This window comes from Biomphalaria glabrata, chromosome 2 (assembly GCF_947242115.1).
Source record: "Biomphalaria glabrata chromosome 2, xgBioGlab47.1, whole genome shotgun sequence".
NCBI lineage: Eukaryota > Metazoa > Mollusca > Gastropoda > Planorbidae > Biomphalaria > Biomphalaria glabrata.
In genome coordinates this window covers 21,945,287-21,972,943 of record NC_074712.1, presented here as the reverse complement: position 1 = coordinate 21,972,943, position 27,657 = coordinate 21,945,287, and the positions used below count along the sequence as shown (strand labels likewise).

At 36.8% G+C, this 27,657-nt stretch overlaps 1 protein-coding gene across 2 annotated transcripts in view; it reads right to left on the bottom strand.

The window, feature by feature from the left end:
- Positions 1-12,776: 12,776 nt before the first annotated feature.
- The window catches only part of LOC106059547 (prolactin-releasing peptide receptor-like), a 187,444-nt gene continuing 172,563 nt past the window's right edge, over positions 12,777-27,657 (bottom strand). For both annotated transcript variants that reach the window (XM_056019630.1, XM_056019631.1), the window contains exons 3-4: positions 20,259-20,480; positions 12,777-17,409 (exon numbers count right to left, since the gene is read on the bottom strand). In XM_056019630.1, coding sequence (XP_055875605.1) covers positions 16,822-17,409; positions 20,259-20,480 — 810 coding nt within the window. In that variant the 3' untranslated portion in view covers positions 12,777-16,821. The remainder of the gene's footprint in view (positions 17,410-20,258; positions 20,481-27,657) is intronic.

The following is a 27,657-nucleotide window of genomic DNA, read 5'->3' as shown; positions in this document are numbered from 1 at the left end:
CTCTGGCGCCCCTGAGTCCACCCAGCTCTAGTATCTAGAGACCGACTGTCCACAGATTTAGATCTCTAGATCCATTACCCACATGACAGTAGTTGGGGAAAAGTAAAGGCGGTTGGTCGTTGTGCTGGCCACATGACACCTTTGTTAACCGTAGGCCACAGAAACAGATGACCTTTACTTCATCTGCCTTATAGACCGCAAGGTCTGAAAGGGGAACCTCTCTACTCAGATATGGGTCTACGTAGCACGTCAAGACTTACACAATACTGTACTCCTCCTTAATCCCCAAAATTGCTTCATTATTATTATTACCCAGAAATATTTGTGTTTTACTTTGCCATTTACAGGTATCAATGTAACGCCATCCTAAGTAGAAACATTACATTTTTTTTCGCTTATCACAGGTAACAGAAACGTATAGCTTTCATAAATTAAACTAATTAATTCTTGACTTTAACTTCCATTGGTTAGCCTGTTTGTTGATATGAAGTTTTATTTGGGTAATTTAATTTTTTTTAAACAGCTAATTAAAAAGGTTGTTTTGGTATTAAAAAATAATTTATTAGAATTTTTAATGCACTTGGCTTTAATTATTCATCATCATCTACATCATCTGTAGCTTCACTTTTTAATTACTATGATTATTTTTTTTAAAATTTATTGATGTATTTGCATTTTTTTTTCATCCTATGGAAAGTTGGGAATAGAGCAGCAAAGCGAAGTCTTTACTTGCAGTTACGGGGAAAAAAGGGGAACAACTTATGTGTTTCAGTGGAGGCTTCTAGTTTTTACTTAGATCTGTATGTTAAGAAAAATAAATTGCTGTTCATAAATGAACCAGTTAAACACATATTAATAAGAGATAATAAGATGACATTTTATTAAAATATAGATCATACACATTTATAAGTAGGCCTATAGTTATTTACTTCATATAGACCTATAATGAGATGCTTAAATTAGAAAGAGGCAGAACCAAGCTGTGGAGGGTGAGATCCTCGACTACGAGGGGGTCCAGAGTGTTCCGATTGATAATTAGAAATACTAGAAAATGTATTCATCTTCTTTTTTGAAGTAACGTCTGTATTATATAAGAGAAGATAAGGGCAATGAGAGATGTTCGAAGAGACAATGTAGAGAGCGAGTCTTCCCTCCTGTGGGGCCCTTCCATTCTTTGATCGACTCGAAGTTAGTTTGAATCCATTGTGGAGGACTGCCTGGTACTGAGGCATGCTGGACAGTGGAGCGTCAAAATTGTATCGAGTTCGAACTATGCACGCCGTTATCTCCTCTTGGCGTCCCTTTTTGGATCTTAAAAAGCAAGACTGAAGTGTCTCTTCTAAAATGAAAATTAGTTTTTAATTTTCATTAATTATTTTATATACTTTTTAGACAGAGCAAATCAATCAATTGGAATTTTGTTTTGATGCAAAATAAAAAAAAAAATAAAAAAAAAATTAATCATAGTAAAATAGGAAAGGTATTGAAGTATTGAGAGATTTGAATATTTTCTACCGATGGCAATAACGTTGTTTGTCCCCTCGATGAGATTATCGATCAATCCAGACATAGAAAAATTACATTTAAAAAGATATTTAATTAATATATTTAATTTCCACAAAAAAAAAATTTGCTTAAAAAACACTCTAGACAATTGATGTCACATTAAAATAAATGTGAACGATCACATTTTTTCTTCTGGAAGTTAATTCAAAATCCAACAAAAAGCGAAGGATTCTCCTACAATTCCCTTCATTGTTTCGTGCGGAGCGCTGTGAGAGTTGAACAGAAGAGTCGCTAGAGAGGACAAGACTGCTTAGATTAATGACGGGAATTGTTTTTTTTTTTAATGCTAGTGCACAGTGGTGCTCAAACTATGACTTACGGGCCTAATTTGCTCCGTGATAAGGTGATATACGTTCTAGAGATTTTTGCATAATGAATCGCTAAAACTGGGTTCCGAAGGGCGCGAGTTTTTCGACCCGTGATACGCATATCGGGAATTTATATGGTCACCATGTCGAAACAGGTTGAGCACCACTGCTAGTTAAAATCTGCAATGAGAATTGCTTAAATCTAGATCAAGCCAGCCTAGGCTGTGTTGAAGTCAATTTAAAATTGTTAGTCTGTACGTGGCAACGAGCTATTGGTCTAAACTGCCCACATGTTGTGGCGTTGCAGGTCAGTCTTCAAGCCTTGGTTAATGTCAATTTGAGAAGTGTTTAAATGTAGATCAAGTCAACCTGTGTTGGAGTCAATTTGAGAAGTGTTTAAATGTAGATCAAGTCAGCCTGTGTTGAAGTCAATTTGAGAAGTGTTTAAATGTAGATCGAGTCAGCCTGTGTTGGAGTCAATTTGAGAAGTGTTTAAATGTAGATGGAGTCAACCTGTGTTGGAGTCAATTTGAGAAGTGTTTAAATGTAGATCGAGTCAGCCTGTGTTGGAGTCAATTTGAGAAGTGTTTAAATGTAGATCGAGTCAGCCTGTGTTGGAGTCAATTTGAGAAGTGTTTAAATGTAGATCGAGTCAGCCTGTGTTGAAGTCAATTTGAGAAGTGTTTAAATGTAGATCGAGTCAGCCTGTGTTGAGGTCAATTTGAGAAGTGTTTAAATGTAGATCGAGTCAGCCTGTGTTGAGGTCAATTTGAGAAGTGTTTAAATGTAGATCGAGTCAGCCTGTGTTGAGGTCAATTTGAGAAGTGTTTAAATGTAGATCAATTCAGCCTGTGTTGAGGTCAATTTGTGAATTGAAAAAAAAAAATTAAATTAAATACAAGAAAAACATAAGAAAATATTTATTTTTAAAATATGCAAAGCTTATATTAAGTGCAATTGTATCAATTGGTTTGGATCAGGCGTGTATGATTGACCTACATAGACATAATAAATTTGTACGATTATAAATATTTGTATTATTTGTTTTGTTTTTTTTCGCGTTTAGCTTTCTCAATGCGCTATGATCCTATCACGTGTCTGGACCAGTTGGGAAAGGGAAGAAGAATATATATATTGCCTGTCTGTCTATTAAAAAATTAAAACTTCTTACAGCGTGCATAAATTATAATGTGTCTAAAGGTCATACAGAAATAGGCAATTCAAATATCTATGTAAACTAGAATGTTAACCAAGAAAGACTTCATAAGTAAAAGTTTATTTTTTTTTCTTCCATTCCAACCTTTACTATACACCAATGTGTATAAATAACCAAATATGTACAAATTACCATATTTTAATTTAACTACTGACACTTGTAAAATTCTTAGTGGCACATCGGAATCGAAACTGAAAAAAAACTTTGCGCATTGAGCAAAAAGGTTGGCCACCCTTTATTTAGAGTGACGCTCTATTTTTCTTACATAAGAAAAATCTACACCCTGTAATTGAAGATATAATTAAAATAAGACGGCATACCATATTGATCTACTGTTATTTTAGATTCAATGTAATCAGCTGAGCCCGTTACGATTTGAGAGGTTAATATTCCGTGTTATTATGTAAGAAATGCGTTAAAAAGACCTGGACACACTCCCCCGCCCAATTTTATGCAAATGTGACTTTGATTGATGGTGACATTGCATGAAGTGACCTCATGTACTCACCATTTTGAATTTAGAACAGACTTCTTATCACGCACACTTTGGATGATACAATCAACAGCAGCTGTTTTGGTAGAATAGGATGATACAATCAACAGCAGCTGTTTTGGTAGAATATGATGATACAATCAACAGCAACTGTTTTGGTAGAATAGGATGATACAATCAACAGCAACTGTTTTGGTAGAATAGGATGATACAATCAACAGCAACTGTTTTGGTAGAATAGGATGATACAATCAACAGCAGCTGTTTTGGTAGAATAGGATGATACAATCAACAGCAACTGTTTTGGTAGAATAGGATGATACAATCAACAGCAGCTGTTTTGGTAGAATAGGATGATACAATCAACAGCAACTGTTTTGGTAGAATAGGATGATACAATCAACAGCAACTGTTTTGGTAGAATAGGATGATACAATCAACAGCAACTGTTTTGGTAGAATAGGATGATACAATCAACAGCAACTGTTTTGGTAGAATAGGATGATACAATCAACAGCAACTGTTTTGGTAGAATATGATGATACAATCAACAGCAACTGTTTTGGTAGAATATGATGATACAATCAACAGCAACTGTTTTGGTAGAATATGATGATACAATCAACAGCAACTGTTTTGGTAGAATAGGATGATACAATCAACAGCAACTGTTTTGGTAGAATAGGATGATACAATCAACAGCAACTGTTTTGGTAGAATAGGATGATACAATCAACAGCAACTTTTTTGGTAGAATAGGATGATACAATCAACAGCAGCTGTTTTGGTAGAATAGGATGATACAATCAACAGCAACTGTTTTGGTAGAATAGGATGATACAATCAACAGCAACTGTTTTGGTAGAATAGGATGATACATCAACAGCAACTGTTTTGGTAGAATAGGATGATACAATCAACAGCAGCTGTTTTGGTAGAATTGGATGATACAATCAACAGCAACTGTTTTGGTAGAATAGGATGATACAATCAACAGCAACTGTTTTGGTAGAATAGGATGATACAATCAACAGCAACTGTTTTGGTAGAATAGGATGATACAATCAACAGCAGCTGTTTTGGTAGAATAGGATGATACAGTCAACAGCAACTGTTTTGGTAGAATAGGATGATACAATCAACAGCAACTGTTTTGGTAGAATATGATGATACAATCAATAGCAACTGTTTTGGTAGAATAGGATGATACAATCAACAGCAGATGTTTTGGTAGAATTGGATGATACAATCTAAAACAACTGTTTTGGTAGAATATGATTTTAATTTCATTGTTTAAACTAATGGATAGATGGACTGCTTTCATTCAGAGAACGATTAAGCTTCGAATCGGTTCATAATTAAAACATAGCGGGTCGAAACATAGGCTGACACAGCATACTGGGCTTAAAATACAACACGTCCACCGATAAAACACATTGAACAAAACATATTGTACAAAACATATTGGACAAAACATATTGGACAATACATATTGGACAAACCATATTGGACAAAACATATTGAACAAAACATATTGGACAATACATATTGGACAAACCATATTGGACAAACCATATTGGACAAAGCACATTGCAAATGGATGCAAGTTATAATCCGACAAAATAGCATAAAAGTAAGAAGATCGCATGTTTGAAATATATATATGTATGGCTCCTTTTGTCTCGAAAGGCAATGGATGCGCCCAAATGAGTCACTGGTTTTGGCTTAATCTTGAGACGGGGCAGAATCTGGTGTGGCTAATCAAGCCAATTCTAGAACGGCAGACTTTGCCACAATTCGTACATGTGTATGCCTCTGATTTAGGGCTAGCAGACAGGGCAGCTTTCTTTTTATCCCTCTTGATTAAAGCCGCTTCAATTCTTTTGTTCTCAGCAAGGGTTGTCCCATCACGCACAGTCTGTCTCCATGCACTCCTGTCGTTGGCTATGTTTTCCCACATACTTTCGCTGATGCCTGAGGCTCTCATGTCTCGCTTGCATGTTTGAAATATAGTTCAGTGAAATACTAGTTACTGAAAACCACAGTGTCAAACCGAGACCAATCATTATTGTAGGCCTCAACACTGACCTGCCACGTCACAACATGTGGGCAGTTTTGACACGTTGCTACGTTTAAAGTGTGAAAATTGTCTTTGAGGATTTTATATTGCTCAATGATATTTTTTACCGGATAGCACCAAAGTGTTTCTTTTAGTGGCATCTTTAAAAGGAAATCCATTCATTTTCTGCTTTTTTTTCTGTCATCTTGCATTGTTTATATGAGAACTAGAAGCCTACAGTATAAGGTACTCAGAGTATCTCGGGTCTATAATTAAATTTAGTTGATTGATCCGCCACTATGCGTATATGTAATCACTGGTATCATTAGGGTCACAGCCAGAAACAGGGGCAGTTAGAGCGCTTAACAAGGGAAGTAAGTCAATTTAGCAGCAGACGATAAGGGGGGGGGATGGCAGGGGGCAAGATACAGAGATATCACGAGAGAGAGAGAGAGAGAGAGAGAGAGAGAGAGATTCTACAAAACAAGGAATACATGAAGATCAGAGAGCTGGCATCAGACGATGCAATTCTTGATAATGTTCGATCAACATTTTATTATTAAATCATTTTCATCCTAAATTTAAACATCAAATAAAATGGGGAAAAGGCTGAGCGATTCTAGAGTGTGTTTGTACATGCGTGTATATACAGTCAGAGCTTGTACAGGGTGTGCTGAAGTGTCTGTGTGTGAGATTTTTTTATAAACTGTATTTTTTAAATGAAAACCTGCATTCAGAGCAGTTGTCTCCCCTTTATATTGTTTTATTTTTTTTTTAGATTGCAATTTTCATTGTAGTTAAGTATTCTCTTTGTTGTTTCCCTTTTTCATTTACAGGCACAGTAGGAAAATTCGCTAATAATTTTGTGCTATTTGTCTGTCCGTCTGTCACATTTAAATAAATTTAAAATCTACAATTTCACTATCGATTTTATGTTATTCATACGTATAGACATTCTATTTACACATATATTCCTTTCTTTAAATTAAGATTTAAAAGACAGTCTAGGTCATTTGTAATGGGCCTAATTGAAATAGATTCACTTGTTTGAAATTTACTGGTATGAGATCAATGTGAATTAGATCTACTTGTATGAGATTTACTTGTATGAGATCAATGTGAATTAGATCTACTTGTATGAGATTTACTTGTATGAGATCTACATAAGGAGCAATGAGAAATGCATGTACATCCTCACCCTTTTCCCTCACATAAGCAAACATTTAAGAAACTAAAAATTCAAATTTATTGAACCTATAGCAACAGAAACAAGTTGTTATCTCCATACGACTCAAATATCAGAAGTTTAACTACTTAATTCTATCACATCAACAAGTTTTCAATGATTTCGAAATGTGTACGGATATTTATTACATCATTTATTTCAATCTTTTTTTTTTTTTTTACATATTGAGCTTCACTTTATTGGACTCTAAAAAAAAAAACAAGGGGATTTTTGTTTTATAGACAGAGACAGTCTGAGAAGATTGTATTGAGTCTGGAGCCACGCAGTGTCCTCTTTTTGCCTTATATGTTCCCAGCTTAGTTGGTATGCATTAGACTAGATGGGTGGCTGTCCCTTTGTAGATCTAGACATTCTAGATGTAGTAACTGTTTTGTTTCCACTTGCAAGTGATGCGTAATTCTTGAAAAAGAAAGTTCAAGTACACACAAAATCAGAACATTTTATTAATTGGAACTCAATGCATACAATGCACTAGAACAATAGTATCTCTGAATATATTCACACGATATTCTAAAACTGAATCGCTTTTTTCATAAGACAATACATGGTTTCAATTCACTCTGTAAGTAGGCTATTAACTATTGCTTCTCTCCTTTTGATCTTTATCTAGCAGAAGGTGCTAAGAAATCCTTTCTTGACTGGTCAATTTAGTGGTCTGGAAAATACATGACCATGTTTGTCTTGTAAAATGTTTGTCTTGACTGGCCAATGGTCTCGACTGGTCAATTTAATGACCTGGAAATACATGACCATGAGTGGACGTTCTTGTCTTGACACGTTCTCGAAAACTTCTGTTGTCCGTCCTCTCTCACTGGCCGCCATGACATGTGAAAGTATCACAGACTGGGATGAAGATTGGTCTACTACTACTACCACTACTACCACTACTTCTACTATTACTACTACTACTACTACTACTACGATGCAATGTACCAATTTGTCTAGTTGCTTTAAATTAAATGCTTTAATTGCACACACAAATCATAAGTCTAATTTAGAAGGCCCTCCCCCCCTCCCACCATTAACGATTGGTTTTATCTAAGATACATTTCTGAGGTAGGCCTCTTCTTTGAAATTTACAAATGTAAGCTGCCACTTCGTTCATTGGGCTTTAGAAGACAATAAACGCGCTGAAATTAATTAAAACCACTCATCACATTCAGCCAACTACCAGGTCAGTGAATGTCTTTTATATAGTCATATATTCCAGTGATGACAAAAATACGGCTCGCGGGCCACATCCAACTCGCGATGTGGTTCCATCCAGCCCGCCGAAACGTAGACAGAAAGAGTAGAAAATCCCCCCCCCCTTTTTTTTTGTTGAAATTGTTGAAAAATGTTTCTTACCTACGTTAGGGCTCTCTGATGGATTGACACCATGACCTTTAACATTTGTACGTTTATGAAATGGGAGAATTTTGAACGGATCTTTATTTTTTGTGAAACATTATATATATATATATATGGCTCCTTTCTTTTTTTCCCTCTTGATTAAAGCCGCTTCAATTCTTTTGTTCTCAGCAAGGGTTGTCCCAGCACGCACAGTCTGTCTCCATGCACTCCGGTCTTTGGCTATGTTTTCCCACATACTTTCACTGATGCCTGAGGCTCTCATGTCTCGCTTGCAGACATCTCTATATGTTAGTCTTGGGCGGCCCTTGGGTCTGACTCCTTCCACAAGCTCAGCATATAAGATATCTTTCGGGATTCTACCATCTGGCATGCGGGTGACATGTCCGAGCCAGCGTAATCTCCTTTGTGTCAGGAGAGCATACATGCTGTTCATATTGGCCAGTCTCAAAACTTCCTGATTGGAGACATGGTCCCTCCAAGAGATGCCCATTATGCGTCTCAGGCAGCGCAAGTGGAAACTATTCAATCTGTGCTCTTGGTACATGTATGTTGACCAGCTTTCACTGCCATAAAGGAGAGTGCTCACAACACAGGCGTTATAGACTAGGATTTTAGTCGCTGTGGTCAATTTACCATTTTCCCAGACGAGCTTGGAGAGTTTTGCCAATGCTGTGGTAGCTTTTCCTATCCTTTTTGTCAGCTCGATGTCTAAGTCTAGGTTACTGACAATTGTTGAACCCAAGTAGGTAAATTCCTGCACCACTGAAAGGGTGTGGTTCCCAATTTGTATTATAGGTATTTCTGCAACGTCTTGTGCCAGGATTTCGGTCTTGGAGAGACTTATAGTAAGGCTAAACTCTTGACAAGCAGCTGCTAAGGCGTTCACTAGCTTCTGTAGACCTCCTTGTGAGTGAGATACGAGTGCCGCGTCATCGGCAAACAGCAGCTCCCTTATCAAGATACGACGCCTTTTCGTTTTGGCTTTAAGACGTGCCAGGTTAAAGAGCCTTCCATCGGATCTGCTATGGATGTATATTCCGTCTTCCAGGGATTTAAAAGCACTGGATAGTACGACTGAGAAGAAGATGCCAAAAAGTGTAGGGGCCAGTACACATCCTTGTTTTACACCGCTTTTAATGGAGAATGGCCTGGAGGAAGAACTTCCAAACTGAACGGTGCCCTGCATATTTTCGTGAAAAGCTGACACTAGTTTTCTTAACTTATTTGGACAGCCGATTCTCTCTAGTACAGCAAACAGACCGCTTCTGCTAACAAGGTCAAAGGCCTTGGTCAAATCAATAAATGCTATGAAGAGGGGCTGCTTTTGTTCTCTGCTCTTCTCCTGTAGCTGCCGAAGAGAGAAAATCATATCTGTTGTAGATCTACCTGCCCTAAAGCCACACTGCGACTCTGGATAAACACGATCTGCCAGGATCTGTAATCGCTTTAGTAACACTCTAGCAAAAGTCTTTCCGACTATGCTAAGCAGTGAGATGCCTCTGTAATTGTTACAATCAGAGCGGTCGCCTTTATTTTTATAAATTGTAACAATGTTGGAGTCTTTCAATTCCTGGGGGACCATTCCTTGTTCCCAGCACAAGCTTAGCAGTTCATGGAGTGGTTTGATTAGGGCATGTTTTCCAGCCTGAATTACTTCAGCAGGAATGCCATCTCCTCCGGGTGTTTTCCCATGTGCAAGCATGTCAATGGCAATGCTCAGCTCCTTTACTGAGGGCGTTTCGTCTAATTCCGTCAAAACTGGAAGTGATGGGAAGTTGGAAACAGCATTTGGTGAGATGGCGTTTTCAATCTGGTAGAGTTCTGCATAGTGTTCTACCCATCGTTCCATTTGCAGCGCACGATCGCTGATGATTGAGCCATCTTTTGACTTGAGTGGAGCACACTTGCTGGTGTGAGGTCCAAAGGCTTTTCTCATGCCCTCATATAGTCCTCTTATGTTACCACAGTCGGCACAAGATTGAATATCTTCGCATAGCTCCTGCCAGTATTTGTTAGCACATTGTCTCGCTACTCTTTGGGCATTGTTACGTGCAGCTCTGAGCCTTTTTAAGTTGCTTGGGGTGGGATGCTTCTTGTAGATTAGCATGGCTGCTCTCTTGTTCGTAGTGGCAGTTTCCATTTCTGGTAGACTAGCTTCAAACCAGTCTTCGCTTTTCTTGGTTTTGTTTCCAAAGACCAGTGATGATGTTTGGTACATTGTATCACGCATAAACGTCCAGCTTTTTTCTACCTCAGTCACAGAGAAGTTTTTAAAAGCTTCCTCTAATTTGTTCTCAAATTCGGTGCAAAGATCAGGATTTTTTGTGCTAGTAGTATTCAGGCGTGATTTTCTTTTTCCCTGTGAAGTGTGGATCTTAGTTGGCAGCAGTCTTGTCCGGCATGACACTAAAGTATGATCAGTATCACAATCCGCGCTTTGGTAGCTACGTGTTAGCAGTATATTTCCAATGTCCTTTTTTCGTGTCAGTATCATATCCAGCTGGTGCCAGTGCCCAGACCTAGGGTGCCTCCATGAGAATTTCGTGTCAGTATCATATCCAGCTGGTGCCAGTGCCCAGACCTAGGGTGCCTCCATGAGACACAGTGCTGTGGTTTTGTTCTGAAGTATGTGTTGGTAATGCAGAGCTTATGGTATGTGCAGAATTCAAGCAGTCTTTGTCCGTTCTCATTCATCTTTCCGATTCCAAAAAGCCCAAGACAGTCTGGCCAGGTAGTGTGATCTGATCCTACTCTGGCATTGAAGTCACCTAGAAGGATCATATGTTCTTTTTGAGGAATGTTTGCAATGGCTTCTTTGAGGTCTTCATAGAACTTGTCTTTGTCCTCCTGAGGCGAGCATAGTGTGGGGGCATAGGCACTAATTAGAGTGACTTTTCCAGATGCTGTCATCATACTTATGCTTAGTAGCCGTTCCGAGCCACCAACTGGAGGGACTATCATGGGAAGAAGACTGTTCTTGACAGCAAAGCCCACACCATGTATTCGAGTCTCATCCTGTGCTTTCCCTTTCCAAAAGAAAGTGTAGTCAGTCTCGCGGAGCATGCCGTTTTCGGCCAGTCGGGTTTCTTGCAGGGCTGCAATGTCAATATGTAGCCTTTTTAGCTCGTTGTTTATAACTGCCGTCTTCCTTGCATCGTCGATCTGCCTTAGATCATCAGTGAGACCAGGACACATTGTCCTGACATTCCAAGTGGCCAGTCGCATGACAGGGATTTTCTTTTTCAGTTTAATTTTTCTTCTTTTGTTGCTTGGTGCAAGTTTCCAGCCTACTTGTCGTTTTAAACTAAGCTCTAAGCACCCATTAGAGCAGGCAGGCTGTGGCGGATCAGCACCTAACTGACTGGGGGCTGCCCAGGTTGAGGCGGGCGGTAGCTGATCAGTGAGGCGCGAAGACCTCTCCCACCGTCAAAGACAACCCGTGGCGTCCATACATTACGCCAATCAAGTTGGACTTATAACCCGTAACTGTTGTCTCCCGTGTTGTTTTAGCCGCTTTGCAGCAGCACCAGAGTTTCCTCTCCGGGGCGCATTCCTGGGCCTTGGATAAAGGGGTCATGGGTGGCCCATGCGTCATGATCCCTCTCTCGACCTTGCTGATGTGATCCAAAGGAACGCATCGCATTACATTTGGCACCAATTCAGTTGCAGAAGCTGCCGGAGGGAATTTCATAGCTGATACTCCCAACGCCTAAGGGGCTTCACTCCTGATTTCTCCTCGAGGTTGTCTCCTGAAGCCTCAGTACCGCAAGGCAGCGGGGGTTTGAAGTCAGAGTACCCCTCTCCTAGATGAACTGCCTTACTAGGCTGACGAGCTCCATCTGCCCGAAGCTCCCGGTTTTGTGGCGCCAGGTATCCGCCTTCACCCCTTCACCTGTTAGTAAGAGCAGTTTCGCCGGGCTTAATATCTAAGCCACACGAGCAGGCCAGGTGCTGGACTTAGTTGTCAGAGGCTATTTGAGACGCATGCCATTAGGAGTACTTTATAGACAATGGGAGCTTAACCCCATTGACACCCCTGGCCATGACAACATTATAATAAGCCAACATATCTGATTTGTAAAGAAAGTGTAGCTGTTTTTGCTTTTAAAGAACATATAAACGGCATAATAAAACAAATATTACGTCATTCTTGGTTTGAGCCGCGAACAAAAAGATTTTTAAACTACGCCTTGAAATTGGAAGATCGATGGGAATAGTGACAAAAAGAGACACACAAAAATGAGTCGTTGGCTAGCTAGCTGTAATATTGCTCACATTTAAGTAGAGAAATGAAGCCAATTGTGACGTCCCTTTAATTAATATAAGTACATTAAGTACTAACTAGTATGTACTGGATCCACAGGTTTCTAATAAATTTATTTTAGATCAATTTCTTTTCGTTTTTTGTACCTTTTCAGTCATGTGGCCCGCGACACGAGTGTCGGAAGTTAAATTGGCCCCTCTGGTTGAATTAGATTGGGCTTCAGTGATATAGTCTATTCGTCTCATAGTATACAATACAACAACGTCAGAACTTTCAGTTTATTTTAATTTTAATTTATGAATTTCTTTGTGATTTTACAACAACACACACACACACACACATTTCCTAAATTCTTGTCGAGATTGTGTGTGTGTGTGTGTTTCAATCAACTGACATAATCTGAGACATGAATTACAAATAAATATATTTAAAAAAAATAATATCACATAGTTTGTAGAACATACCAATGGCAAAACCATTCCAGTCACTCCATAAACACAATGAAATGATCACAAACGTTCTTTGAAACAGTTGGACTCTTACCTCCAATTTACTGTTGAAGAAAAAGACAAGCACAACAATCAAAGAAGAAACAAAGAAAGTAAAAAAAGGTTACAAAGACAGTTTGTGTGAAACACAAACTCAAAATCGACCCCCGAAGTGGTCCACCCAGGCAGGTAAAAAGGCAGGTTTCAATATTTTCAGAAAGAAAATCAGAATGAAGTTCTATCAAAAAACAAATGACAGAAAAGAATGTAGAAAGAAGATTGACTGATCTTGTGTGGTGCCCCAATGGACCAGCAGACCAAAGGATAGGTGAAGGTGAAGTTTGATGTGAACCTGGTCTGATGTCCTTTAATGAATATCTAATTGATCTAATTGTTTTGTAAAGGGTCAATCTCTTATTCAAAGCCTCAAGAAAAAACATTTCCGTAAAAAAAATGTGCTATAGTTATGTGTTTAATGTATGTATTTGGCTACTGCAGTCCCCGCGATAATATGAAAACTACTTATTAATTGTTGTTTTAAATTATGTCCAACTTATATGCAAACTAAATAGATTTTTTCTCTTTAATAAAAAAGTAACAAATTTTTCGTGTAAATGTATTAGTTAGTATGACAGAACTTACTTAACTTAGCAATACAAATGCAAAACAGTTTTCTTTGACAAAAAAAAACCAACTAAAACCATTTGCATAAATGTGTTATAAATATGGTGTAATGTGTTTCCCTATACTAAAGAGCCTTCCGTGTTTGTTACTATTAATAGTGAATAGTTGTAAAAGTGGTGTATTTTTATGAAAAAACTGCTTGCATAAGTGATTTAAAAAATTAGATTTTTCTCTTTCATAAAAGGAAAAAGTAGCCGTTGCATCAGAACTTTGAATGGTCTAAAATATTATGATGTCGGATTTTCACTATCTTTTCTAGTTTACCAGATCTAAACGGGACAGACGGACAGACATTCCACACAAAACTAATAGCGTCTTTTCCCCTTTCGGGGGCCGCTAAAATGACAATGCATTTAAAATACACAAATAAAAAGTGCATGGATACCATCAATAAAATGAGTAAACCTTTTTTTTGTTGTTCTGAAATAAAAAGCTTCCTAAAACCTTTTTTTTTCATGTGTGCCAGCCACTTCAAAAGAAAGTACATTATTGATAAGGAATACATAGTGAAGGTAGAATAATAACAAAACTATAACAACAATATAAGTTTGAGCTGATTGCTAGTGATGGGAGCTATAAAAGGTTTTTTATCAATTCATTTCAATTCATTATGTTAACATCTTCATGAAATAGTTCACAGTACATTAATGCAGACAGCAATTCAAATGAATATACTCGCACCCTAAATGCAATGCCCAGACATTAAACTCTAGGACCTATTCACCCAGTGAGGACCATTCACCACCAGGCACGATTAACAGCTAGGCACGATTCACCGCCAAGCACGATTCACCGCCAAGCTCGATTCACCGCCAAGCACGATTCACCGCCAAGCACGATTCACCGCCAAGCACGATTCGACATCTTTTGACATGTCAACATTAAAAAGAGAGCAAAGGATTTCTGGATGAAACAATTCAGTATTAGTTGTTTGCATCACGATGAATTATACGTTCATCTACGCGATTTTTAGAGCCATTTGTGTTCTTGGAGCCATTTGTGTTCTTGGAGCCATTTGTGTTCTTTTGGAGCAATTTGCGTTCATGGAGCAACTTGCGTTTTTTTGCTGTGCTTTTTTTTAAATTTCAAGTTTCTGCCACGTTCTTACGCTCGATTGATTGGACTCAGTTGCAATAACATGTGTTTATTTATTTTATGCTTCCAAACTGATTGGCCGTAAGCCCAGATTGCTGACACAAGAGGGTGATCATTTTATACCAAGGGTTACAGGCACTCAGATTGATTTCAAAAGTTCATTTGAAGAAGACATTTCCAGTTATCTACGCCTTAATCGATTTTATCCGTCTAAAGTTGAAAGTGCTGAACTTCTACAGAGCGTTGAACAATATTTCTGTGATAGGCTTCTGAGTGACCAAAAAAAAAACAACAACAAAGATCTGCTAAAAGATGTTTTGCTTTCCTCGAAAATGTTATTACAATAGTGTCACGCTACTTTGTTTCCATTGTTCCTGAGACTTCAGTTCAGGGCAGCGCCCTACTCATTCTAACTTTATTTGACTCGAGCAGTATTGTCTTTTTTACTAGGATAAATAATGAACTGTAGACACCAGGGGAATAGTTTTCAGAAGTTACGAATGCAAGAAGATGCTCGAAAAGAGGATCGCCGGATGCTTGAGATAAACGCAAACGGTATTTTCCTTTTTTTTTTATCATGTGTGGAATCTAAAGTCACAATACACATTTTAAAAAGTCCACTGCTCTACATTGTAACATCGCCTCTTTTCTTGTTGTTTCAGAGTGTATATTATTAAGTTAAGGTTTACTGGGTTAAGGTTTTCTGGGGTTAGTTTTAGATTGTCTTTTTGAAATTGCCTTCACCCCTTTTCTCTTCCAAAGTTATAGATTTACCAGTAGATTGGTTTGATATCACGTGGGTTATTTCTTTCATTCGGACAGTCAACTACAATACATGTGTAGCCAGTCTATGTTATTAATAGGAATAATATCTGATTTCAAAATGATACGTGAAATGAGGCAATGAAAATACATAGCTAATGTTCTAGACAACCCAATGGATGAACGTGAGATAGATATCTAGGTTAATAAACCAAACACTTAACAGGGTGACAATTGAAACTATGTACAGCCAAAATGTATGATACATTACAAATTATTGCAGAACATTTACATTGTATTGAACACGATTGATTTAGAATTCTTACTAATGAAAGATTGATTATATGCCCATATATATATATATATATATATATATATATATATATATATATATATATATAGAGAGAGAGAGAGAGAGAGAGAGAGAGAGAGTGTGAGAGAGAGAGAGAGAGAGAGAGAGATGTCTATGACTTACGAATACATTCCAAATGTATTCTGGGACTAAAACGATTCAGTTCCTTTTTACTTTCGTGTATATAATAAATATGTCGTGGATTAATTAAATAATTCAATTTTTTTCAGTTTAAATGTTCACCTTTGTTTCGTACACACTTGTAAAGAGATGAATGCAAACCTATTTACTAGTAATGTATTCCACTGAACTCGACAATGGGATATATACCAGAATGCTATTTCCAGGCTGCTGGGATTAGTACATCTAAATTGGGAAGCTGCCTTGTTTGCAGGGACAACCACATCCGTCCTGGGGCCTCTGACATAAACAAGTTGACAGTTTTCTTTCTATTCTTTACAAATGGGTGAGATAACCCTGATAATAATTTATAAAACACACACAAAAAATGTGTTTTTCTTTAAAAAAAACAACTTAAAAAATATTTGATTTCAAAATGATCTGTAGAGTTTGGTTTTGTCCTCTGCTGGTCTAGATAGGTTGAATTTAGAATGGAGGGCATCTGTTGGTAGTTTTTTAAATGATATTTCGGTCTCACTTGCCAACTTTGTTTCTTTAGCACAATAAATCTCCCGTCTGGCTAAAGTTGAATTAACGAACAGAGTCATGTGAATTTCCATAAAATTGATGAAAGTATCTCCAGCCATTGAGACGATAGATGGCACATATTGGCAACCACCGGCCATTTATCCTTATCAGTCTCTGATCTACGTGACGCACGAGAGAGAGGGAGAGAGAGAGAGAGAGAGAGAGAGAGAGGGGGAGGGAGGATTGGCAGGGATGGAAGGGTTGTGGGGCACTGGCAAGTGACCACTTTACAGGTCAGCCGCGTCTATTTCAGGCAGCGGGTAGAGTCGAACAGAGCCACTGCCGCTGTCAGAAGTTCTATTATGGCACATCTCGCCTGACTTGGGCGCGTGTGGGGCTGGGGAGTATGTAACTGTGATGTCGTCGCCCGAGGACGTCTGCTGGGCGTCGCTGGGCTCCGATGTGCTCAAGTAGGGCGTTCCTCTATGAAAATGATTACTATGAGAGCGCCGAGTTTTGTGATAGTGGCGTCGGTGTTGGCGGACGTGGTCCAGGTGGCAGCACTGACTGCAGGATCCGTTGCTGTTGCTCTCCCGGATCTCAAGGTCAAGGCCATCCCTGTAAAAGTCATTCATACTTCCGTTACTTCGACCTCGTGTACTGTCTCGGTCTCTTCTAAAGTCTATATACATTTTGCTACCATTTTTATATACACTCTGTTGTTTGTTGGTCAAACTGGTAGGACTTTTCCTCAAGGAGCAAAAACGTTTATTGTACATCGAGTCATTGGTTGATACGCTCAACTTCCGGCTGGCCAGTTTTTTCAAGCAAATACAAAATGGAAACCAAATATAACAAAGACTTGCCAGGTCAGCCTGAAAAAGAAATTAAAATTATTTTTGTAAACTTCAATGGATACAAAGTAAAAAAAAAAAAAAAAAAAAAAAAAAAAAAAAACAAGTTTACAAAGACAGTTTGTGTAAAACACAAACTCAAAATCGGCCCCCAAAGTGGTCCACCCAGACAGGTAAAAAGGCAGGAATCAATATTTTCAGAAAGAACATCAGAATTTAATTCTATCAAAGACAAATGACAGAGAAGAATGGAGAAAGAAGGTTGACAGATCTTGTGTGCCACAGACCAAAGGATAGATGAAAGTGAATGTCAAGTTAGATGTGAACCTGGCCTAACTAATGTCTTATAATGAATATATAATTGCTCTGTTTTGTAATGGGACAATCTCTTATTCCTCAAGAAAAAACATTTCCGTAAAAAAAAAATTAAAAAATTCCTTTAGTTCAGTGCTCTACAGTCTATATCCATCTGACAGTGCTGCAGTTAACGCGATAATATGTAAAACTACTTATTAATTGTTGTTTTAAATTATGTCCAACTTATATGCATACTAAATAGATTTTTTCTCTTTTTGAAAAAAGTAAACATTTTTTTTGTAAATGTAGTTGTAAGTATAACAGAGCTTACTTAACTTACAAATGTAAAAAAAAAATATAAAAAAAAATCTAAAACCGTTTGCAAAAATATGTAAAAAATATAGTAAATTGTAATCACTCCTAATAAAGAGCCTCCCTTGTTTGTTACTATTAATAGTGAATAGTAGTAAAAGTGTTGTATTTTTCTGAAAAAACTGCTTGCATAAGTGATTTAAAAAATTCGATTTTTCGCTTTAAGAAAAGAAAAAAAGTAGCCGTTGCATCAGAACTTTGAATGGTCTGAAATATTATGATGTTGGATTTTCACTATCCTTTCTAGTTTACGAGATCTAAACGTTACGGACGGACAGACATACCACACAAAACTAATAGCGTCTTTCCCCCTCTCGGGGGCCGCTAAAAACATTTCCGTAAAAAAAAACTCCTTTAGTTAAGTGTTCTTTGACTGTGGTGTAGTACTGCAGTTCGCGCGATAATATGAAAACCTACTTATTAATTGTTGTTTTAAATTATGTCCAACTTATATGCATACTAAATAGATTTTTTCCCTTAAAAAAAATTAAACATTAACTAACCCTTAGAGGGGCGCCTAACCCTAAGCCTATATTTCTATGTGATGTTCATGGAGAATATGGAAAGGGGGGGGGCGCCAATAAGGAAACTTTCCCCAGGCCCACACTTTGCTTACTACGCCTCTGTATCAGAGCTCTGAATGTAGTTACAGAATGTGAGTCGCAGTAGTTCACGTCTAATCAGAGGAGAAAAGTGTTATGGAGGTGAGTGCTCTCACTGACCTGATTCTCGCAAGTCTCAGATGTCAGGTGAAAAGTAGTGGGTACATTTGTACCAATCACTAGAGAGTAGTCTGAGCAGAACTAGCGTACTGTAGTGTCAAATTAACGTAGACTACCCGTAGTACTAGTACTTAGACCCTTGTAAAACCCCCTCCTCTTCCACTAACACAAACTACTTTCCTCATGAATATTGATAACTACATGCCTTGCTATACTAAAAATAAAATTACCATCCTTTTCTTTAAGGTCGCGAGACTTCCAAATGACGTAATCAAATGAGTAGCAAGTGATAATCTCTAAGCAAAACGTCCTAATCAAGCAATATAGTAATGACTGTCCAATACTAGAGATAGGGTAAGGAGTGGGAACAAGACCAGATGATTTCCCTTGATTATATACACATCAGATATTGATACAGTAGATACTATTAGATTCTCTGTATGGTTGTAACGTGGTTAGAGGCCAACTCAACTCACTTTGTTCTTTGGTAACAAAAAGTCTGTATTACTTATAAGTCTAATTAAGCTAACATTATTTTAATGAGATTAACTTCTAAGTCTAATTAAGCTAACATTATTTTAATGAGATTAACTTCTAAGTCTAATTAAGCTAACATTATTTTAATGAGATTAACTTCTAAGTCTAATTAAGCTAACATTATTTGAATGAGATTCACTTCTAAGTCTAATTAAGCTAACATTATTTTAATGAGATTAACTTCTAAGTCTAATTAAGCTAACATTATTTTAATGAGATTAACTTCTAAGTCTAATTAAGCTAACATTATTTTAATGAGATTAACTTCTAAGTCTAATTAAGCTAACATTATTTTAATGAGATTAACTTCTAAGTCTAATTAAGCTAACATTATTTTAATGAGATTAACTTCTAAGTCTAATTAAGCTAACATTATTTTAATGAGATTCACTTCTAAGTCTAATTAAGCTAACATTATTTGAATGAGATTCACTTCTAAGTCTAATTAAGCTAACATTATTTGAATGAGATTCACTTCTAAGTCTAATGAAGCTAACATTATTTGAATGAGATTCACTTCTAAGTCTAATGAAGCTAACATTATTTGAATGAGATTCACTTCTAAGTCTAATGAAGCTAACATTATTTGAATGAGATTCACTTCCTTTAGTTACGCCTCTTGATCTACTCCTCCCCTGGTAGAAATGGGACAGCGCTAATTTGGTGACGTGTGACATCAAACAACAGGAATGCAGGTCTCCATTGTAAAGTTTAGTTTCCTCCTAAGCAGTCTATTTGATTGGACAACGCGATCTACACAGGTTTTTATTCAATCTTAAAGGTACATTGAATTGTTTACTAATTTAATCATCACTATGTCACTCATTGTGATCAAATGTGTTCTATTGTATAATACTTAAAAAGCAATTTTTACCATACTTATTGCAACAGACTGTTTCTAAGCCTCGCCATTGTTGTCATGGCTGCCGGAAGTGCACTTACCCTGAAACTTTCATTGGTGAAGCCATAGATGATGGGGTTGGCACAGGAGTTAGACATGGCCAACCAGAAGGCGGAATAGAAAATGATGGTGAATAACCTCTCCATGGCCTCGGACTGGTTGACCATTAGCTGAGGGTTGAAGTCTATCACTAAGAAGAATGTATGGAGAGGCAGCCAGCACAGGCCGAACATGATGACCACAAGCACCAGCATCTTGATGACCTGTCCAGGGAGGAGGGGGGAGAGAAACAAAAAAGTGATGTGATTACGTTGTCACCAGATGGTAAACAAATAATTCACCAAAGTTGATTTAAAAACACAGATAAAACCTAGTTAAACAATCACAGCTTTAATTTATAAACAAATGCCACACTGGAAATAATAATCTATGGCGATGTTTGTAAATAGCTTACTGTGCCTTCCTTATACATTGTTGATAACCAATCAGTTTTAAAGGGTATATGAACATTTCCCCCTGCAGACTCTAATTTCTAATTCTTTCATTTGTATCATACAATGAGGGCGTTGAAGTGTCGGCGTCACCCGGTGGGTGAGCTAATGTCCCTCCTCCCGGCCCTAAATCGCTAATTTAAAAAAGGTTAGGCCTACAATAAAATCTTATATTATTTGATTGTTAACATTTAAGGGGTGATAATTGTCTACATTGAATGAGTAATAAAAAGTCTGAAATATTCATCATCATAGAAAAAGTAATTATTAAAATGTAACATTATTAAGTACAGAAACAATTTGTTTTGATTTGAGAAAAAATCTTTTAATTATCATTGGGACTTACGTGATTGTGTTCTAGTTTATTCTACTGTAAGTGTAAACTGATATCACTTTCTCAAAAGTTAATTAAACCTTTATACAGCAAGTTCTCCCATGCAGGGCCGGCCTTAAGCCACTGCAACTAATGCGGCCGCAGTGGGCCCCGCACTTTCATAGGCCCCGCGCTAATCCTAGGTGTAAATTTTAAAATTACACCATTAAAAACTTATAACTTATTTCGGAAATATGGAAAACGCCGATCCTACACGCGATTAAAAAAATGGAATTGTGAGTTTTCATAGAATAAAAGTGTAAAGAGCCAACCTAAATCAGTGTGACTTGAGACGTCTTCCCAGAGAAAAAATAATGTCGCGTTTGCCTAATAAGTGCAGGAGCTTTGAGGGGCAGAGTTTTAAGTTCAAAGATCAGATGAGTTTAAAGAGCTGATAATTCAGTTTAATGAGCAGATACCCGGTTTAGAAAGCAGATAATTGAATTTAAAGATCAGATAATTGAGTTAAAAGAGCAGATAATTGAGTTTAAAGAGAAGATTATCGAATTTAAAGAGCAAATAACTGAGTTTTATGAGCAGATTTCCGAGTTTAAAATGATCTCGAAAATATCTAATTGAAGCCATATTTAAAAAACAACTGTTTGAGACTGATTAACATTTATAAACTGTTAAATTTGTAAAGGCTTTTGATGTTTTTTTTTTTTTTATTTCATTTCGACCCTTTCCCCTCTTTTAACAATTCATCAGAGGCCTTAGTAAGAGGGTCCCAATTCATTATTCTAGCACCTCACATCTGGTATCTTTCACTTTGAGAACCACAAACTGCTCCAACCTAGCTACTGGACTTAATTATATGTGTTGCTTACTATTGTAATGTTCTTTTGGTCATTTCCTGAGTATCTCTAAATCAATGCAAAGTGGATACAAACACATAAGTAGCAACATTGCTTGAATACTCAACAGCTAGAAGAGAGAGACGGCCGAGAGTATAGATATCCTTTCACTAAGTCCCAAAAACTGACTTCACTAAGTCATGCAGATTGCCTGGCGCTGGCTGACAGGTGACCATCATTGAGTTCTTAACGAATGCTAATGAGCTCTACAGCTGAATGAAGAGAACGAGATGACGAAGAAGCCTGGTCAAACTCTGATCACTTGCCCGATAGGATCGTGGTCAGTGGCAGGAAAAATATCTGGAATTGCGAACGTCTAGTGTTAAGGATATTATTTAGCGTTGAGGACAGTGTCCAGTGTTAAGGACAATGTCCAGAGTTGAGGACAGTGTCCACTGTCCAGTGTGAAGGACACTTGTCCATTAATTTAAAAACATTTCAACATTGCTCTAAATGGCCATTGACAAAGATCGTTAGGCCTCTACTTGCCTCGCTGCTACAAATACTACAAAAAGTGTTACAATGGTCACTGATTGTCCTCAGTCGCCTGTATACTAATGACCAACAGCCAAATATAAGATTTACTGGTATTTTATTGGTCAATAATAAAGAAGCTACAAAATTGAATTTTTGACCAAGGGAGATTACACGCGAGACGCCATTCAATCTCTGATGCTCGTGTTCCAAACAAAAAAAAAAGGGGGGGGGAAATCATTATAAGCTTAATCATGAGCCACCAGCTAGAAGTGATTATACCTCTTAGCCCCCTCTCCACCAGCGTACCCCCCTACACGTCCGAAATATACAAGCCCCACAAATTGTCGATCGCTTTCAAGATGTTGCAATGATAAATAAAAAGAAATAATAAATAAATAAACATTCGCAAATGTTCCTTCACCATTTCGAAGCCCTTTTGATGTTCGTCCTTGACAGGAAAGCCAAATAGTTTGGTCCAGTTGAATCCTACAAAATGAAAGATTGTGCAACTGAAACATCATCGCATTGTCAGGTCTAAAGAAAAACGGATTTTACAATATGAATCATAAACATAGTCATAGTCATTATAGTCTTTTTGTTTCTATTCTTCTCCACTCTGTTTCTGTTTGGCGTTGAAAACAATAAATTATTCTAACCAATTTGTCTCATATTCTGTTTGACTGCCCTAGACTTGCTGATCTCAGGGAAACCATAAATTCTCGACCTGTATGGTGACACGAAAGCACTACGCCAAACAGCAGGGTTTCTTGAGCTTGAGAGGATGTAAGTCTCTCACACTGTCACTCTGTAATGTTTAGATGTCAAACTTTGAGAGCATAGAGACAATAGTTAATTAACTAATTGGTTAAATGTTTTTAATGCTTCTTGTTTTGTCTAGTACAAGAAATAATTGTGGACAATTACCAGACAGACAGAGTGAGTTGATATAAAGTTTGTGAAAAACTCGCTTCTCTTGAGTGACATAGCATCCATTATTTTGAATCAATCCTAACTGTACACAATAGCGTAAGTTACTCTCTTACTCTTGCGGCTTGTACTCTCGTCTGCTATCTTGCATATTGACTAGAGTTACCACGCGTTTTGCGTTCAATCGCTGCAATATTTCATTCAAGGTTTTGTAAGCCTTAGTACATTTGTCATGTAAAACAAACTAATCAATAACGACTAATTGATTGAATAATTGGTTAATTTTTAAAATCAATTCATGTAGTGCCATCAGCAATGAACATTGAAAACTTCAACTTGATTCCGAGAAGAAGTTTGACGAGACAGACGAATGGGTTATCTTATATAATACAGACGTTACTTCAAAAAAGACAATGATTACGTCCTACGCGTCATGCAATGGGTTGATATAAGCGATGGGGGAGGGGACACACTTGCGTAGATGAGAAGGACAATTGTCTAACATTTTGCGTTTTAATCTTTTGATTAGGACCGCAGTTTGAAAGTTTCTAGATAGCGGGGGGTGTAAAAATGAAGATTATTTTGTTGTAAAGATTTTGAGCTTTACTTTGTTTGTCATTTCAAATGTAAGAAAAGATTGGACCAGAGCACCAATCATACAAGTTCAGACACAAGCATCCATCAAATGTCAGGACGTCCTAAAGTCCTACAGTAAAAGAAGCTTTGTTTCCCATGGTTAACAAAAAGTTCATCTTCTGCATCAAACAATGTTGTTAGAAAACTTTAGAATTTCATCTTCTGCATCAATCAATAGAGTTGAAAGACAATTAGACTGTCTAATTTGTTCGTGACTGTGATGTTATTGTGTCTTGGGTATATGAGGGACAACTCACGCCTTGCTTATTTCCAGCGCCACTATTTTGATCTTTGTTTGACTTTATGTCTTAGTTATCTCTAGTACAGCAGGTCTGACCATTATCCCGAGTTTGAGTGTTTCATCGTGGCTTGTACCGCTACATGTTACACCACCAGACGTCTTCATGTCTGCTATTTACAGAGAATTTGATGACATTAACAGCTCGCTGGACGGAAAGAGTGCTGTGAGTCAGAGAGACAAAGTTCTCGTTAGATAATACGTACTCTCCCCCGCACAAGGATTATTTCAAGAAACAAGTTTCATTCTTGGTAGAGCTCCAGAAATCGGCCAATATATTGTGTTTGTAATGGGTCCAGCCAGCAACGTCGAACTGATCTTCACAGTAGAACATCAGGACTCGGAGATTCGTATCAATAATTTTGTTCCAAAGTACTTAGTAGTTGGTCATTCTTTTATTTCTCTTTAAATAGGGCGTTATGTTTTTTAGCGGCCCCCGAAAATGGAAAAAACGCTATTAGTTTTGTGTGGAATGTCTATTGTCCGTCCGTCCGTCCCATTTAGAGCTCGTAAACTAGAAAAGATAGTGAAATTTCGACATCATAATATTTGAAACCATTCAAAGTTCTGATGTAACGGCTACTTTTTTCTTTTCTTAAAGCGAAAAATCTAATTTTTAAAATCAATTATGCAAGCAGTTTTTTCAGAAAAATACACTATTTTTACAACCATGCACTATTAATACTAACAAACACGGGAGGCTTTTTAGTCCCATTTAGAGCTCGTAAACTAGAAAAGATAGTGAAATTTCGACATCATAATATTTGAAACCATTCAAAGTTCTGATGTAACGGCTACTTTTTTCTTTTCTTAAAGCGAAAAATCTAATTTTTAAAATCAATTATGCAAGCAGTTTTTTCAGAAAAATACACTATTTTTACAACCATGCACTATTAATACAAACAAACACGGGAGGCTTTTTAGTAAGGGAGAAAACACGCTACCATATTTTTAATACATTTATGCAAATGGTTTTAGATTTTGGTCAAAAAATATATTTTTTTCCAATTGTATTGCTACGTTATGCAAGTTCTGTCATATTGATTATACATTTACAAAAAACAACGTTTACTTTTTTTTTAAAAGAGAAAAAATCTATTTACTATGCATATAAGTAGAACATAATTTAAAACAACAATTAACAAGTAGTTTTTCATATTATCGCGTGAACTGTACCCGCAATAGCCACATGGAACACTAAACTAAAGGAATTTTTCCTTTTTTTTTTACGGAAATCTTTTTCCTGAGGCTTTGAACAAGAGATTGTCCCCTTACAAAACAATTACATCAATTAGATACTCATTGTAAGACATCAGTTAGGACAGGTTCACATCTAACTTCATCTATCCCTTGGTCTGCTGGACATATGGGGCACCACACAGGATCTGTCAACCATCTTTCTCCATTCTTCTTTGTCCTTTGCCTTTGATAGAATTTAATTCTGATATTCTTCTGAAAATATTGAAACCTGCCTTTTTACCTGACTGGGTGGACCACTTCGGGGGCCGATTTTAAGTTTGTGTAAACTTGTTTTTATCTTTCTTAGTGTTATGTTAAATCCGTATTCTACACAGTCTGGGTGAAAACCATAAGGAGGGTTTGGTATTGGTTGCCTTTGACTGGCAGTACATGTATTGAATATAAAAATACTTACTCCCCAGTCTATATTTCTAGCCACCTGATTGTACAAATATCTTCATAAAAATGTTTTCACAAAATCTTCAACCTTGATTTCAACATGTGGACAATTGATACGTTTAGGGTCAATTCAAATTCATGGAACGCGTATCGACCTCTTTTAAAGTTTTAGTTTGAATTAGATTTTGACAAAACGTAATATCAAATTTGGTTTGGAGAGGGGAGGTAAGCGGCACACTTCACTATTATATTAGTCAAAGCGCACGAGACTTTGTTCGAATAACAGAACGTATTTCCTTAAGTTGCCCATGATGGGTGGAGTCTCAATTGTTCCTCCTATTGTCCTATAGAGTAAGAAATCGAAATAAAAATCATAAAGAAAAATGACAAAAGTAAAAAAAAAAAGGTAAAAACATCTACGTCTAGTTTTCATTGTAACAAAAAATTAAGCGGGTGTTAGGATGATACAACTAGACTTAGGGAAACTAGCTGACTTCAAAACTAGGTCAGGGAAAGAAGCTATTTCTAGACTAAGGGAGAAACTGGGGAGCTGTAGGCGTTGAAATCGTCATAAAAAATTGATAGCAAGGCGAAAAGAGAAGCAAAGAAATTGAAATAAACATACTTTAAACACCTCTACAAGCGAAGAAATTGAAATAAACATACTTTAAACACCTCTACAAGCGAAGAAATTGAAATAAACATACTTTAAACACCTCTACAATCAAAGAAATTGAAATAAACATACTTTAAACACCTCTACAAGCGAAGAAATTGAAATAAACATACTTTAAACACCTCTACAAGCAAAGAAATTGAAATAAACATACTTTAAACACCTCTACAAGCAAAGAAATTGAAATAAACATACTTTAAACACCTCTACAAGCGAAGAAATTGAAATAAACATACTTTAAACACCTCTACAAGCGAAGAAATTGAAATAAACATACTTTAAACACCTCTACAATCAAAGAAATTGAAATAAACATACTTTAAACACCTCTACAAGCGAAGAAATTGAAATAAACATACTTTAAACACCTCTACAAGCAAAGAAATTGAAATAAACATACTTTAAACACCTCTACAAGCAAAGAAATTGAAATAAACATACTTTAAACACCTCTACAAGCGAAGAAATTGAAATAAACATACTTTAAACACCTCTACAAGCGAAGAAATTGAAATAAACATACTTTAAACACCTCTACAAGCGAAGAAATTGAAATAAACATACTTTAAACACCTCTACAAGCGAAGAAATTGAAATAAACATACTTTAAACACCTCTACAAGCGAAGAAATTGAAATAAACATACTTTAAACACCTCTACAAGCGAAGAAATTGAAATAAACATACTTTAAACACCTCTACAAGCGAAGAAATTGAAATAAACATACTTTAAACACCTCTACAAGCAAAGAAATTGAAATAAACATACTTTAAACACCTCTACAAGCAAAGAAATTGAAATAAACATACTTTAAACACCTCTACAAGCAAAGAAATTGAAATAAACATACTTTAAACACCTCTACAAGCAAAGAAATTGAAATAAACATACTTTAAACACCTCTACAAGCAAAGAAATTGAAATAAACATACTTTAAACACCTCTACAAGCAAAGAAATTGAAATAAACATACTTTAAACACCTCTACAAGCAAAGAAATTGAAATAAACATACTTTAAACACCTCTACAAGCAAAGAAATTGAAATAAACATACTTTAAACACCTCTA